This window comes from Oryctolagus cuniculus, chromosome 13 (genome assembly GCF_051225735.1).
Source record: "Oryctolagus cuniculus isolate XC-2025 breed Fujian yellow rabbit chromosome 13, ASM5122573v1, whole genome shotgun sequence".
Taxonomy (NCBI): Eukaryota; Metazoa; Chordata; class Mammalia; order Lagomorpha; family Leporidae; genus Oryctolagus; species Oryctolagus cuniculus.
In genome coordinates, this window is record NC_142879.1 from 3,168,354 (window position 1) to 3,183,134 (window position 14,781).

At 43.9% G+C, this 14,781-nt stretch overlaps 1 protein-coding gene across 2 annotated transcripts in view; it reads left to right on the forward strand.

The window, feature by feature from the left end:
- HMCN1 (hemicentin 1) overlaps window positions 1-14,781 on the forward strand; it is a 469,239-nt gene that overhangs the window by 284,100 nt on the left and 170,358 nt on the right. For both annotated transcript variants that reach the window (XM_051820384.3, XM_070055057.2), the window contains exons 31-36: window positions 3,295-3,573; window positions 4,108-4,389; window positions 5,409-5,517; window positions 6,406-6,575; window positions 7,612-7,766; window positions 10,903-11,026. In XM_051820384.3, the coding sequence (XP_051676344.3) occupies window positions 3,295-3,573; window positions 4,108-4,389; window positions 5,409-5,517; window positions 6,406-6,575; window positions 7,612-7,766; window positions 10,903-11,026 (1,119 nt within the window). The remainder of the gene's footprint in view (window positions 1-3,294; window positions 3,574-4,107; window positions 4,390-5,408; window positions 5,518-6,405; window positions 6,576-7,611; window positions 7,767-10,902; window positions 11,027-14,781) is intronic.

Consider the following 14,781-nt stretch of genomic DNA (forward strand, 5'->3'; position numbering starts at 1 on the left):
CTTCTGGAATAAGCAGGAGGAGGGAGGCAGTACTGGTGCCTGACACCTGTCGAGTGGCAAAGGCTCAGGCAGAGTTGCCCTTGTTAATACTGACTGTTGATGCTGCCCAGCAACCTGAACTCTTCAAACAGGCGTTCTCTGAGAAAGGCTAATATTCTCAACCTGATGGATTTTCTCCGTGCTGCAGTCATACATGACTTAACTAAATCGCCATTAGGAAATCAGTTGGTTTGCTCACCTAACAAAGAGCCACTCAGAAACTTGCTTTGGCTATAGCTTTTTTTTTTATTTCTATGAAGAAATTCTGCTGTGATGAGACAGTCCATTTAACATTTTCTAACTTTTCAGTTGGTTGCTTTTCTTTGAATTGGGAGTATTGTGATGGTTTAGTTCAGTGGTGTTCATAATATCACGTAATTACAAAATAACCATAATGCTCTGCCATTTAATTTGATAACAGCTGATCCATGCCCTGCTGTATCATTAAAATGTGAGATTTAGGGCCAGTGCCATGGCTGTCTTGGTTAATCCTCTGCCTGCGGCACCGGCATCCCATGTGGGCCCGAGTTCTGGTCCTGGTTACTCCTCTTCCAGTCCAGCTCTCTGCTGTGGCCCAGGAGTGCAGTGGAGGATGGCCCAAGTGCTTGGTTCCCTGCACCCGGATGGAAGACCAGGAAGAAGCACCTGGCTCCTGGCTTCGGATTGGCATGGGTCCGGCAGTGGCGGCCATTTGGGGGTGAGCCAATGGAGCGAGGACCTTTCTTTCTGTCTCTCTCTCTCACTGTCTATAGCTCTACCTGTCAAATAAAAGAAAAACATGTGATATTTAAAGTCTCCTATTCCGCTTTTCTCTTACTTTGCCATGATGCGTGTGCACTAGTAATACAATGTCATTGGCTTGTCATACGCATCAGGCTGGCGATGCTGCCAATTTGTACTGTTGCTAAAACTTAGGGGAAGCTAAACAGCAGCAGCAGCAACGAGAATACCGCGTTTGGGTCCTGTGGCAACTGCAGTGACGCATTGCTCAGAGGCCGCGATGCTCCCTGAGGGATGTGTCCTCAGGCAGTCTCCCCACGGAGCAGGTCAGAGTGTGGGTTTACAGCATCACTAAGCAGCACAGTCTCACGAGACCACTGCCATCTGTGCAGTTCTTCATTGTCCAGAATGTCCTTAGCTCAGCCATTGTTGAATGATAGGAGCCATAGACCACGGACAGTAGAACTCTATTTGTGAACGCTGAAGATTGAATTTCATGTAACTTTTACATGTCACAAAATACTGTTACACTTCTTGTTTTTTTCCAACTGTAAAAAAATGTAAAAAGCCATTCTTGTCTTGGCATCTCCTGGTCCTCCTTGGCCTACCCCTGAACTTTATAGTGGACCACCTTGCAGGGAAATGATTCCACCATCAGTATGGCAGATAGTACTGTCTTTATTATTATTATTATTAAAGATTTATTTATTTGAAAGTCAGACTTACACAGAGAAGGAGAGGCAGAGAGAGAGAAAGGTCTTCCATCCGCTGGGTCACTCCCCAGTTGGCTGCAACGGCCGGAGCTGCGCCGATCCAGAGCCAGGAGCCAGGAGCTTCTTCCAGGTCTCCCACACTGCTTTCCACTGCTTTTCATCTGCTTTCCCAGGCCATAGCAGAGGGCTGGATAGGAAGTGAAGCAGCCAGCCCCCAGATAGTACTTTCTATTTTGTGTGAGGGAAAAAATGTATATATGAATATTCATCACAGCAAACTGGTCCTACGAATGATTGCCAGAAAATGCTAAGCAGTGATTCCTCTTAACACCCAGATCTTGCTTCTAACATCCTTCACCACTGAATGGAGCCAGGTAAGTGGTTAATTCTAGGGCTGAGAATACACAAGATTAACCTGGGGCATATGGTAGGGCCACAGAGTAAGGAAGTTCTAAAACACGTATATGTAAATGTCTGTGTACACACACACACATTCTATTCTACATGAGTATGCCAAAGGAAATAGCCAACTGAAAGAACTCCTAGTAGCTAAAACTGGATAAATAATATTATAATAAATTACAACCCAAAGCATAAAATAAGTTTCCATGTGTCCATATTGATATAAATGATTAAAAAAATATTAACTGGGGAGAAGAGCCACATTCTCCCATATAGAAAGATTCTGAACAAATGATGAAGGCATTCCGCTCTCAAAGAAGTAGATCTAACTCCCCACCTCAAACTTCTGAGCTCAGAATAGTGACTCCCTTTGAAGAAAGGAACAAAGCCGAGTGAGTCCACAGTGGAGAAAGCCGGCAGACCTGGCCAGGTTGTCGAAGTTGACATCCCTGGTAAGAGGTCGTGCTGGGCCCTTGATTTCTGTGAGAAGTGTGTGCTTGACTTCTGTGTCTCCCCCTCAGAACCCACATGCTCGTCTAATCATAGGGAATGCGTTCTGTTCTGCAAATACTTTAGAATAAAATTATCATTTATTAAAGTTACACAACACTGAAGCTCAGACATGTGCCAGCCATTTGATTGCTGAAAGATTGTTGCAGTCACAGCACAGCCCTGGGATGCCAGGTTCAGAGTGTGGAGTAGACACAGAGCCCCGGAGTTGTTTTCCCAGCTCAGGTGGTGAGAGGCCAGGCGCGTGGTTGCTGAGGGGGGGCAGACACGTGTGCCCGATTAGGTGAGTTAAGTGGAATGAATTCACTCCTGGCAGTTCAAAAGAGAAAAGCAGCAAGAAGCCAAAATGGAAGACTGCACGGCTGCTGCCTGTAGCGGGTTCCGAAAGCCCTTCTTCGGCCTCTGGTACTGGGGAGAAAGATCACAGGTGTACCGTATGTGACAGTCCCTCTGCCTGATTTCAAACTGAACTCTGTCTACTTTAAGTGGGGTCAGGCACAGCTTCCTTGCTCTGATGTGATCTACTGGACATAAATTAACCCCTGAAATGGAATCGATGACTGTTTTAAATGAAATCTGGAACCCTGAAATGGGATGCCCTGGCTGTTGGAGAGGATTTGGGGTAATGAAACAGTGGACGGGAGAGCTGTCACTATCCTCCCCAGCACACCTCTACCTTTTCCTCTCTCTCTCCCACTCTCTGCCCCCCCCTCCCTCCCTTTCAAATAAAAATGAGTACAGATTTTTTAAAAAAGAGATTTTTTTGACAAAGCAGGCAACTAATTTTCAGTATTAAACCACAGATTTCCTAATTGCCTTTAATTTTTATTTTCTTCAAATGAATTTTTCAAGAATGTGTTGCAGAGGTTGAAGCTTAAGAGATGTGCTTTTGTTCCGAACTTCCTTGCAGTTCCACCCAGTATTAAAGGAGGGAATGTCACCACAGAAATATCGGCATTGATCAACAGCATGATTAAGCTGGAATGTGAAACACGGGGACTTCCAGTGCCTGCGGTCACGTGGTATAAGGACAGCCAGCCAGTCACGTCCAGCTCACAAGTACTTTATATTGACAAAGGGCAGTTTCTTCATATTCCTCAAGCACAGGTCTCCGATGCAGCAAAGTATACATGTCGTGTCTCCAATGTTGCTGGAACTGCGGAAAAATCATTCCATGTGGAGGTCTACGGTAAGGAAAACTATCTGTTTTCAATATAGAGTGGACTTCAAAAAGTTCATGAAAAACAAGGCTAAGATGAGTTTATTGTGGTGCAAAATTTTTTTAAATGATGTATAGCTTTTTCATAAGATGCATATCCATGAATTTTTGGAACCCCAGTGTGTGTATGTGTGTGCTTTTTTTTTTTTTTTTAACCAAAGCTAACATTAGCAAGAGGTCTCAAGAGGTCCATTCATTTGACCAGCCTTTATGCAGCATAACTGAAACATTTCAACCATCTGGTTCAATAACTGTTAAGACTAAGGTCATTCTCCACTGTTTGATCTGTATAAGCCTGACAGAACAGATAATGAGACTAGCAGTAAATGGAATAGTTGCAGATCAGCTGAGCTAAGAAATTTCTTTCGCCAACAGCTTAAGGGGAAATAGACGTGAGGGAGTTTCTGTGTCAAACTATGAGAGCGAAAGACTCTCCCTCTTGTTTCTGTAGGATGTTACTTTGTGACTGCCCGAGTTGTCTGAAACATTACTTTCTCTACCTAGTTCCTCCATCGATTGAAGGGGACTCGGCCACGCCTTGGAACAGACAAGTGGTTCTTGGTCACTCACTGACACTGGAGTGCAGAGCTTCTGGCAACCCCCCTCCAGTTCTCACCTGGTTAAAAGACGGGGTACCTGTGAGAGCCAGCGATAATGTCCGCATCGAAGCTGACGGGAAGAAACTGGAGGTCCTGAGTGCCATGGAAGCCGATCGGGGAGAGTACGTGTGTGTGGCTACCAATGTGGCGGGAGAAAAGGAAATCAAATATGAAGTTGATATCCTAGGTAAATACGGATGCCCAACACCTGGATGCTGAGATTCATGGCAAGATCTGATTGGTTTATTGATTTTTTTGTTTGTTTGTGCAGTAATAAAACAAGCTAAGAGAAGGATAGTTACTGTTCAACTCTGGACAACATGTGACCAGGTGGATTGACAACTGTAGTTCCAAGACCTAGAATCTCAAAACCCGCCACTGATTTTGATGGGAACACTCTAAGTGCTTACATATATTCCTGCCTCTGTCACAGTAGTTGATTGCAGTCTTCTGTCATGAGCGCTGTGCTAGACAGCAGGAGCCAGTCTCTGGGCCTTGGGAAGTCATTTCACCATCTTATGTCTTAAAAATAAAGCCTTCAGTTTCCAGATAAAGACATAAAGATTTAGATATTGATTTTGAAAGGCAAAGTTATAAGAGAGAGGAGGTAAGAGAGAGAGATTGATCTCCATGCCCTGGTTCACTCCCAGGTAGCTGTAATGGCCAGAGCTGGGCCAGGGCTGAGGCTGGGAGCCAGAAGCTTCACCTGGGTGGCACCCACCCACACAGCGCCCATCCTCTGCTGTTCCTCCAGGCCATTACTAGGGAGCTGGACCAGAAGTGGGAGGAGCCAGGACATGAACTGGAATGCCGGCATTGTCGATGGCAGCTTTACTGGCTATGCCACAATGCCGGTCCTGAAGGCTTTTTAATAGGTAGCCAATTTGAGGGGTTGCTTTCCCTGAGTCATACAAAAACAAACAATGTAAAATACTGACTTTAGATAATGTGTCATCAGCAGTACATTAGTGCTCGATAGAGAAGAATCCACAATATGTCCAAAGTGTGTTCGGCGATCCCAATGAGTGTTTATTGTAAAAGGTTTTTATAATGCATTCAGATCTCTTTGACATGTGAATTACTGTGATACTTGTCAACCTTCTAAACCGCTCCCAGGATTGCTTGCCTGCTCCCCAGGATTGCTTGGTGAGCTGATGTGTCTCTTCCTCCAGTGTTTCCCTGGTGTTACATGTTGTTGTTTTCCAGTGCCTCCAACTGTAGAAGGAGGAGAGGAAACATCTTACTTCATTGTGATGGCTGATAACTCGCTGGAGCTAGATTGTCAAGTGGCGGGCTCTCCCCCACCAGCTATCGTGTAAGGATTTTGCTCTTCTGAATCCCTTCCACGTTGTGCTCCCAGTGTTTTAGAGCTATCTTGAAAGAGTTCCGTGTCCTTGGAAGGTGGTAATATAGAATTCTCTGTCTTCCTCTTTTAATGGCTTACTCTGTCTGCAAAGCAGCTTTGACATCCAAAAAGCCACCAAGTTTACTCAGTTAGAGGAATTCTCTCTATGGTCTTAGAAGTTATTTTTTTCAGTTTATGGAGATGGACTACTAAGCAGTATTCAAGTCAGATCTTGGAAATGTTTAATGAACTACTAAATAAAAGAAGTGGGTGTATAACAATAAAGGAAGCTAGTCAATATACATGTGTTCTTACCAATTCTTTTCTCTTATTCCTTCACTCACAAAGCATATGTTGAATCCTTGTCTTCCATTTCCAAGGTGCTGTGGGATTTGCAGAGGCACAGTTAGTTGACTAATGAAATGAGATACGGCCACACATGACTATAGAACTAAACAGAAAGTGGTGACTCATAAGAAATGTGGAAATATGTTATTTGATTTCAAGGCTTTATTTACAGATTTTTAAAATTATGTGCAAGTTGCTGGTTAATACTGTACAAACATTGACGTGAGCTATATTTGGGGCATTTGCCTCTTTGTATAACCTAAAATTAGTTGAGGAATGAAGAGCTCAACACATAGTTATTGGGTCTAACAATATGCCAACCACAGGGTTAGGTCAGGTTGCGTTTTTCTTCTTTTCTCCATTTACAGTTTATTTTACAGAGTAAACAATGAGGACATTAGGCAAACACACAGTGAAGAATAAATTATACAAACACACACAGTGTCATCTAGGAAACTACTTGCTTGTATTATTTATGCAAACTTTTTTTATTGATGCCTTTTCCTGCAGGTGGCTGAAGGACGGTCAGCTAATTGACGGAAGAGATGGATTCAAGGTTTTACTAAATGGACGTAAATTGGTTATTGCTCAGGCGCAGGTGTCAGATACTGGTGTTTACCAGTGTGTGGCAACAAACACTGCTGGAGACCACAGGAAGGAGTTTGAAGTGACTGTTCATGGTATGATGAGGAAGGGGACAGGAGAACTATACTGCCAATTAGTGTGTGTGTCGTTTCATATTCAAATCCCGGTTGTAGCTCAGTAATCTGGATGGATCTTGGGTTATGGAAAGCAGCATAAAGGATGCAAATTTGAGTTCACTCATGGTGGATTTTAAGTGCTCTAGAGACTCGACTGTGAGGCATCGTGTGAAAGAATGTGGAATTTACATGTTAGGAAGTGTATCCTGCACAGGATGCCTGTGGAACGAGACCTTGTGAGGCAGAAGAGACAGATGGCAACAGAAGTCCAGGGGTTGTGTCAGCACTGAAAGTCTCATCCAAAAGGAGCAGTTGTGAGTAGGGCAGTTTCCATCCTGAAGATGAGCTGCAGGATTGAGGGCACGTAAGTGCGTTCACAGAGCTGGCACGATAGGGTTAGAACCATTGGTCTCATGACATCCTGTCAGGGCATGGTGCTGCCAGTGTTTGGAAGGGAGGGACTGGAACCAGAAAGTGGAGAGCCGTTTGGAAGCCACAGAGGAAGTGGCTACAGATGCCAGCTTCCTTCTTCCAACTCTTCCTCTGCAGAAGATTTTTTTCCTTTGTTGGTCCCCCTGTGGTTTGGTCTCCATCCTAGCTCCTGAGGGAGGCAGGCCCAGCTTGTGTCAGATCACCCTCCCGATTCCCAGAACCTGCCCGGCTGGCTGGGGGCACAGCCATATGGTAGACACACGTCTAGAAAACTCAGCTGGATTCAGTGAATTAGTTCTAGAGAAAAGGAGGGTCCTTGGAGACGAGAAGACGCATCAAAAGATGTAAGCCAGACATGCATGGGGGGTGCGTTAGCCTTAGAGAAGTTTTGCTTACTCTTTGGTGAATTAGAACTCCATAGTTAAAAAATAAGTAATTTCCTGAATTGCTGAAAATTACAAATTAAATGCTTGGGATGAACTTGTTTCACTGTTTCAGGTTTTTGCCTGCATGTTTTTAAGCATTTGACCAAACTGGTTATGATTTTAATTCCCTCCCCTCTCCCTTCCTTCCGGAAATCTAGTTCCCCCAACAATCAAGTCCTCAGGCCCTCCCGAGAGAACGGTGGTGAAACACAAGCCTGTCACCCTGCAGTGCATAGCCAATGGCATTCCAAATCCGTCCCTCACATGGCTGAAAGATGACCAGCCTGTGAACACTGCCCAAGGAAACCTCAAAGTAAGTGCAGACATCACAAGCCAAAACTGAGACAGCGGCTTACATCTTCCAGGAGCTGGCACATCGTTGTTTCTGGATTGCAGATTTTCCTATCAGATTTTACAGAAAATTTTTAAAGCAATATGTGTGATCCTTAAAGTTTTTTTTTTAGAATTTAACTTAACATTATGACTTAAAGGATAGAATTAAAGACAAGGATACCAATTTTGATATAGTGGTTGGTATTTTTAAAATTTGATCTATGCCTGTTTTACTGCCCCAAAAAAGTAGTATTTCATGGATGAATAATGTTCATCAGTAATGGCCAGTTATGCCAATATGACATTAAAATGAAGGGAAAGTCCTGTCTACATAAACTTAAGTGAAATAAATCTTGAAAAATATCTTTAAAAAGTAGTTTGTAAGCTTCAAGGGTACAGAGGCTCAGCTAGTCTCCATGAGTAAGTTTGTGATATTGTTGAATTACTAGGTGGGTAGGTATGCAGGTGGTAGGTGGGGAGATGGATGGATGGATGGATGGATAGATGTGATATTGTTGTGTTCTAGCTAGGTAGACTGGCTGATTTCAAACCTGGATAATCTGAATGATGCATTTGAAATTTTGGAAAGAAAATAGATTTTGCTACTAGGAACAAGTTAATTGATTAAATGGACTTGGGTTTTAGGTGAACTAAATTTTTAAAAATGAGATATGTGTTGAGTTCCTCTCGTAGTAGGTGAGTACCTGTTCATTTTTTTTTTCCTATTTCAAATCCAATGGAACTTATCTTAGACCTTTGAGTGAGTGAGAGGTTTAGTACACAGCCTTCCAACACAGTGCAGATGGACAATTGTTTTCTTGAGAGACAGGCATGGTTCATGTAATTTTACAAAGAAAACTGCAAAGGAATGAGTGGTTTTCAGAGAGAATATGAAGAGGAATGAGAGTATACAAGGAGAGAAGCTTTGGAACAGAGTTATGAAGAAGATGTAGGAATTAAATGGTTGAGTTCATGGAAAAGGACTGAGTAGAGTGCTTGAGAGAAGATGTGCATGAGCAAACAACCCAATGGACCCAGAAACAAGAGAGGGGGCCAAGGAAGAGAGGCAGTAGCAAGGTGGTGGTAAAAGAGACAGACAGCAACCAGTAGGCACTTGGGTAAGGACAGTGATTTTATTTCTACTTCAAAGCAATGGTAGACCTTAACAGAGTTTTCAGAGAGAAATGACATGATCAAGTTTGCATTTTAAGATGTTATCTGACCCCTTCCGAAGAATGAACTACAGGAGGCAAGGGTAGAGACGTAAAACCAGTGTGGACCCATTTGCATTTTGCTTGGAGAGCAAGAAGGTGCCAGATTGTACTCATGCTGGCCGTGGAGATGAGGTTCTGGCACGTATTTAGGAGTTAGTTATCGGTTTATTCATTCAGGGCTGGTGAACGACTGTGACGTGTGAGTGAGAGGGGCAGATGAAAAAGACACCCAGGAATCTAACCTGTGTGCCTGGAAAGAGTTGCCATACAGCGAACCAGGAGGAGGACAGATGTGAGGGCAGAGACGTCTGGGTGTAAGGTGGCTTTGAGATGAGCTCATGCGCTGTCAGTAGATCTCAGATGCAGTTGCGTGACCCTAGAGCACAACACTGAGCCCTGGCTGTAGATACAAGCACATCATGATAACTGAAACCGTGGGACATGATGAGCTACTCCAGGGGAGAGTAAAGAGTAGGAAGAAAAAGGTAGAGTCCCTACCTACTGCGGAGTCTTAAACTAGATATTGAAGGCCATGTGCCGGAGTCCAGAGGTGAGTATCAGCAACAAATGGTACTTGACTGCCTTTAGCATGATGCGGCTGTAAAAGGTGCAGTGAGAGTGAACACAGGGGTCGCAGAGAGCCGGTGGGGTCGGGGTGTGGTGAGTCTGGAGGACTGTGCGTTTCAGTTTCATCCTGGGCAAGGTGGGGAACCGTGAGTGAGGTTTGAAGGGGAACTGGTAAAAAGCTCAGTTTTTGCAATTTAAGCAAATTATTCTGGCAACAGAATGCAAGTTAGATTAACGTTTGGGAAGGCCGCAGACACTGGAACATCAGTTCAGAAACTTGCAGTCCCAGCGTGGCTGTGGAAATGGAAAACGGGATCTGCGGAACATCCGGTATAATTCACAGGAGTCGGAGGCAGCTCCAAAACCCAAATGGCTGGAAAAATAGTGGAGGACACTAAGCAAGGTTGGGAAAATACACTGAGAAGTAGCGTCAGCCATCCAAGGAAAGACTTTATGAGCCTGGGTTTGGATGTGTTAGATTTCGTGTGCTAATCTGCCCAGCAGACAGCTGGAACTATTTGTGAAATGCTCACGAGAGAAGTTGAGGATAAAGCTGTAAATTCAGGGGTCTGCATAGGGTTTTTCACTGATAGTAAGGGTTTGGATGGAAACTATCAGAAAGCTAAGTTTCCACTTTGTGGAACAGGAAGAGGAAGTGGAGTTGATAAGATTATCTCCTAAGAAGGCCAGACAGTAAGAACTGAGTGGTGCTGTACCTTCATCACCCAGAGTAGTGTTCCAAGGAGTAGGTAAGTGGTGGAAAAGAGTAGGCACCCACTACCCAGGTGTGGGTGCTGTGATTGAAAATCACTGAGAGCCCCGGATCATCAGTTCCAAATGCCAGAGACTCCTTGCAGTGTGTTAAAGTGAAAATAAGGGAAGACATTTATCTGCATTCCCATTATTCCCATTTTATCATTTTTCTAGCCCCCGTGACAATTGAATAAAAAAAAATTGCTTTAAAACTATTTATGAAGTGTTAAGTAAATGTGGTCATGTTTTTTCAAATAGCTTACATTTTCATCACATACTTCATAGTTCATTGCTGAAGTCTTCTATTCAATGGCGTTTTATGACTGTGCCAGCAGGCTGGTCTTAGGTTATTTTGTGGGTTTTGTTTTGCAGTGAATAAAAAAAAAAAAACTTTCCAATCAACCAATCAAATTAGCCCATTTTCTTATGCATTATGAAGTGATCTGACTCTGAAGAGATCATTAAGATAATGGTATGAAAATAGAATTAGACAGTATAAATTTAAATGAAGCTTTGTCTCAGTGAACGTTCCAGTCCAAGTGTAAAGTAAAACACAGTGCCACGCTTTCTGTTCCCAATTAGGTACAGTCTTCTGGTCGGGTTCTGCACATTGCCCAGGCGCTGTTGGAAGATGCTGGCAGATACACATGCGTGGCCACCAGTGCGGCAGGAGACGCGGAGCAGCCCTTCCAGCTGCGCGTGCATGGTAACCAAGTCTCCACGTCGTGGGGAAAGAATGTTCCTGCGCCTGCCTTTGTTTTCAGCATGGTGGGGTCATTTTTACTGAATTATAATGAAAAAGAAACAAGGGTCTATTTTAGCCCATATGAGAAAAAACTACACAGTTTCTTTTTTTAAATTATTATAATTGCTCTTACTAAGGTCTTCAGCTTTTGTGTCGTTAAGGCATGTGCTGGGACCGACCCATAAATACAGATCCTGCATTTTGAGTTATGTGTCATTTGTTAATGATAACTTTCTGTATCGCTTTGGTTGAGAAGTCAGAAGCTACAGGTGATTTCTTAGTTTTGTCTGTAATTTTGCTTGTGGCCTGTGAGGGTGGTTTTGTAGAGAGGCTGCTGTTGACCCAGCTTCTTCTGCTGTGACTTTAGTAAAAAGCCAGGGTGGCCATGGAGCACCACTTAATGTAACCACCCCCAAATAAGTGTGAAAGACCGCATGGCCTTGAACAGAAGCCTTCAGATCTCTGCAGGTCATCAGAGAAGATCGAGAGCTGGAGGCTTGGACTTTGCTGATGCAGCCAGGATATTCGCAGAAAGCTGGTCAAGCTCTCCACCTACGTGTTATTCATTTTCTCTAATTCACACGATTGCTTATTCAACCTCTTATTCATTCATTAATATAATCATTCCACATTAACCAAGAAATTGGCCCCAGAATAATGCCCAGTACTGAACTCCAGGTGTATAGTAGGCAGTCAAAAAGCATTTAGTGAATAATAAGTGAATGGAAAAGTTAAAATTGGATTTTGCATTCTTCTAACTTGCCTCTCTGCACATTTTCTTTAATTGAATCAACCATTGGAAAGATTCAAATGATCAGCTTCCTAAATATTACCAATAGGCCAGGTTTTGGTTTTATATTAAACCTAGTTCCCTAAATAAGAACTCCTCGCCCATGAGTGTTTGCACATACAAGCCTGTTCCTTCATGGAGCAGGAACTTGGGGAAGAGTATCCGAATGTGACATTAGGGATTGATGGGGACAGGCTGACCCTGCTGTCTGTTGTGTGAGCTTGAGTTTGCCTTATTCCTCAGCCATTGGTGTCTCCCCAGCACTTGGTGAGAGCTGTTGCCGTCTGCTCCAACCCTCACCCGCATGTGAGTGTTGCTGGGAGTGGATTTTCGCTCTTCTCTCCTGTTTCCCTGCCTCCAGGCACCTTCTCTCTCCTCTTTGCATATAAAAATAGTCTCCTGGGCCCAGTCCCACATGTCCTGGATCAGCATCCCTGATGCGGGTGGTCTGTGTGCCAGCGTTTGGGGAAATACTGGCCTGTAGCTAAAGACCAGAATCCATGCAAGAAACCAAAGATCTCATCAAATAGAGAGCAACAGCAGAAGAGAAAAAGCAGAACTGATATCTAAGAATACACAACTCTGTAAAACTACCATCTGAAAACGGTACCAAAATGTGACTTGGCAGAAGATGCAATTAGGGAACCATCTACCTGGAAACTCATCAAAGAGAAGGGAAGCAGACCAGAAAACATTTGGGTTAATGTGAAAAGAAAGAGAAACAGAAGTTGGAAGTTCCACGAGTATATTAAAAATTGCCAGATCAGATGGCGAATCTAAAATGATTTTAATACAAATCTCAGAATACAGCTGCACCTTAAAGAATTTCATCTGATATGATCTTTTTTTTAAAAAAAAAATTTGTTTGAGAGGCAGAGTTAGGGAGAGAAAGAGATAGAGAAATCTGCCATCCACTGGTTCACTCCCCAAATGCTGCAATGATGGGAGCTGGGCCAATCCGGAGCCAGGAGCCAGGAGCTTCTTCCGGGTCTTCCACCCAGGTGCAGGGGCCCAAGCACTTGAGCCATCTTCTGCTGCTTCCCCAGGCCAGAGCAGAGAGCTGGATCGGAAGAAGAGCAGCCGAGACATGAACTGGCACTCATATGGGATGCCAGCTTAATCTACTACCCCATAGCTACGATCTTGACCTCTAGATAACAGTCCATCTCCCTGAAAGGAGGGTAAGTCCTGAAGTGAGCTGCTGGCCCTAATTGGGATCAGTCATGCAGGCGATGGTTAGCTAAGCTCATCCAACTGGAGTCGTCGCGGAAAGTTGGATTACCATCTTGGCACTCCTGACAGCAGTGTCACATTGGGTGCTTGACGTCCCAAACCGGACCTAGCCTCTTCAGTCCTGGTACTGATATCACAGGGTATTGGTATTGCCCTATCAATCCTTCTGTTGAAAGCTTCTATTGTAATGAAAGGCTTAAAATGGTGGGGGAAGTAGGAATTTCTGAGAGATCCGTAGACAATAGACTGAAAGGACTTCAGAGGCTAGAGTGACAAGTTAGTATGACATAGAAACTATGTAAGAATTGTATGTGAAAAAGTGGCTGAATGATTCTGCCTGTTTAAATAGTTGAATATTTGGATTTTAATTTTTCCAATTACTGTGCATATGATAATGCAGTTTCATATAAAAGCAAATCACTTTTTGAAGTCAGTTATAGCAGCTCCACTATAAGGAACAAGAGAGGATCTAGCCTTTTTCCCCTCTTGCTCTCTGAACACTAAGTATTTTTCTAGCTCTGGCGCTGCATGCTATAAGCAGGGCTCTGACAGGTCTGTAGGGAAGCAGTCATCATTTAATTGAGTTCAGTTATTATCTAACCAACTCTGTAGTTACTTTTGAAGCTAGTATTTGTTTTAATCCCAGTTATTTATGGATGTGTGCCACATTTAGCAAATATGCATTTACTTCAGTTGTCATCCAAAAATGTTTAGTCATAAGATACTCAACATTCCAATTTTTAAATATTTTCCCTTCTTATAAAAAGATCTAAGATACTGCCATTCTTCTCAATCACAGCAAACAGTGTTTCCAAAAGCTGAAGTCATGGTGTAAGTTCTCCTGGGCTGGTGCGTCATGATCATGAGAAGAGGAACATTCATGGGCCGTTCCAGCGTAGGGTGGGGGTGAGGGGTTCTGTCTATTGTAAAAGGCAGGAGCCCTCAGTAGGTGGTCTTATGTGATCATCAAAGATTCATGATTCTGGAAGTTTTATTCTGTAGCCCAAACTATGAAATTATATTTAAACTTCGAATGTTTGCCAATTGAGACAGATGTTTCCACAAACAAATGATTACTTGGGCCTATTAGCTCAAATATTCATTTCATCTGCAGGCAATTAAAAATCCCAGCCAAGGTGAATCACCCAGAAGGCGAATGCTGTTCAAAGAATGGGCTTCCTTTTGGGTCACCACAACACCAGTTAATACCTGCGGGATGTTGGGTTCTGATGTTAACTTTTTTTTTTTTTTTTTTTTTTTTGACAGGCAGAGTGGACAGTGAGAGAGAGAGACAGAGAGAAAGGTCTTCCTTTGCCGTTGGTTCACCCTCCAATGGCCGCCGCGGCCGGCACGCTGCGGCCAGCGCACCGTGCTGATCCGATGGCAGGAGCCAGGAGCCAGGTGCTTTTCCTGGTCTCCCATGGGGTGCAGGGCCCAAGCACCTGGGCCATCCTCCACTGCACTCCCTGGCCACAGCAGAGAGCTGGCCTGGAAGAGGGGCAACCGGGACAGAATCCGGCGCCCCGACCGGGACTAGAACCCGGTGTGCCGGCGCCGCAGGTGAAGGATTAGCCTAGTGAGCCGCAGCACCGGCCTCTGATGTTAACTTTTTACAGACTTCATGCTTCATCTGTGAGATGGGCAGGAGGATGACGATACACCCCAGTCGTGTGTGGGGCCGCTGTGCGGGTTG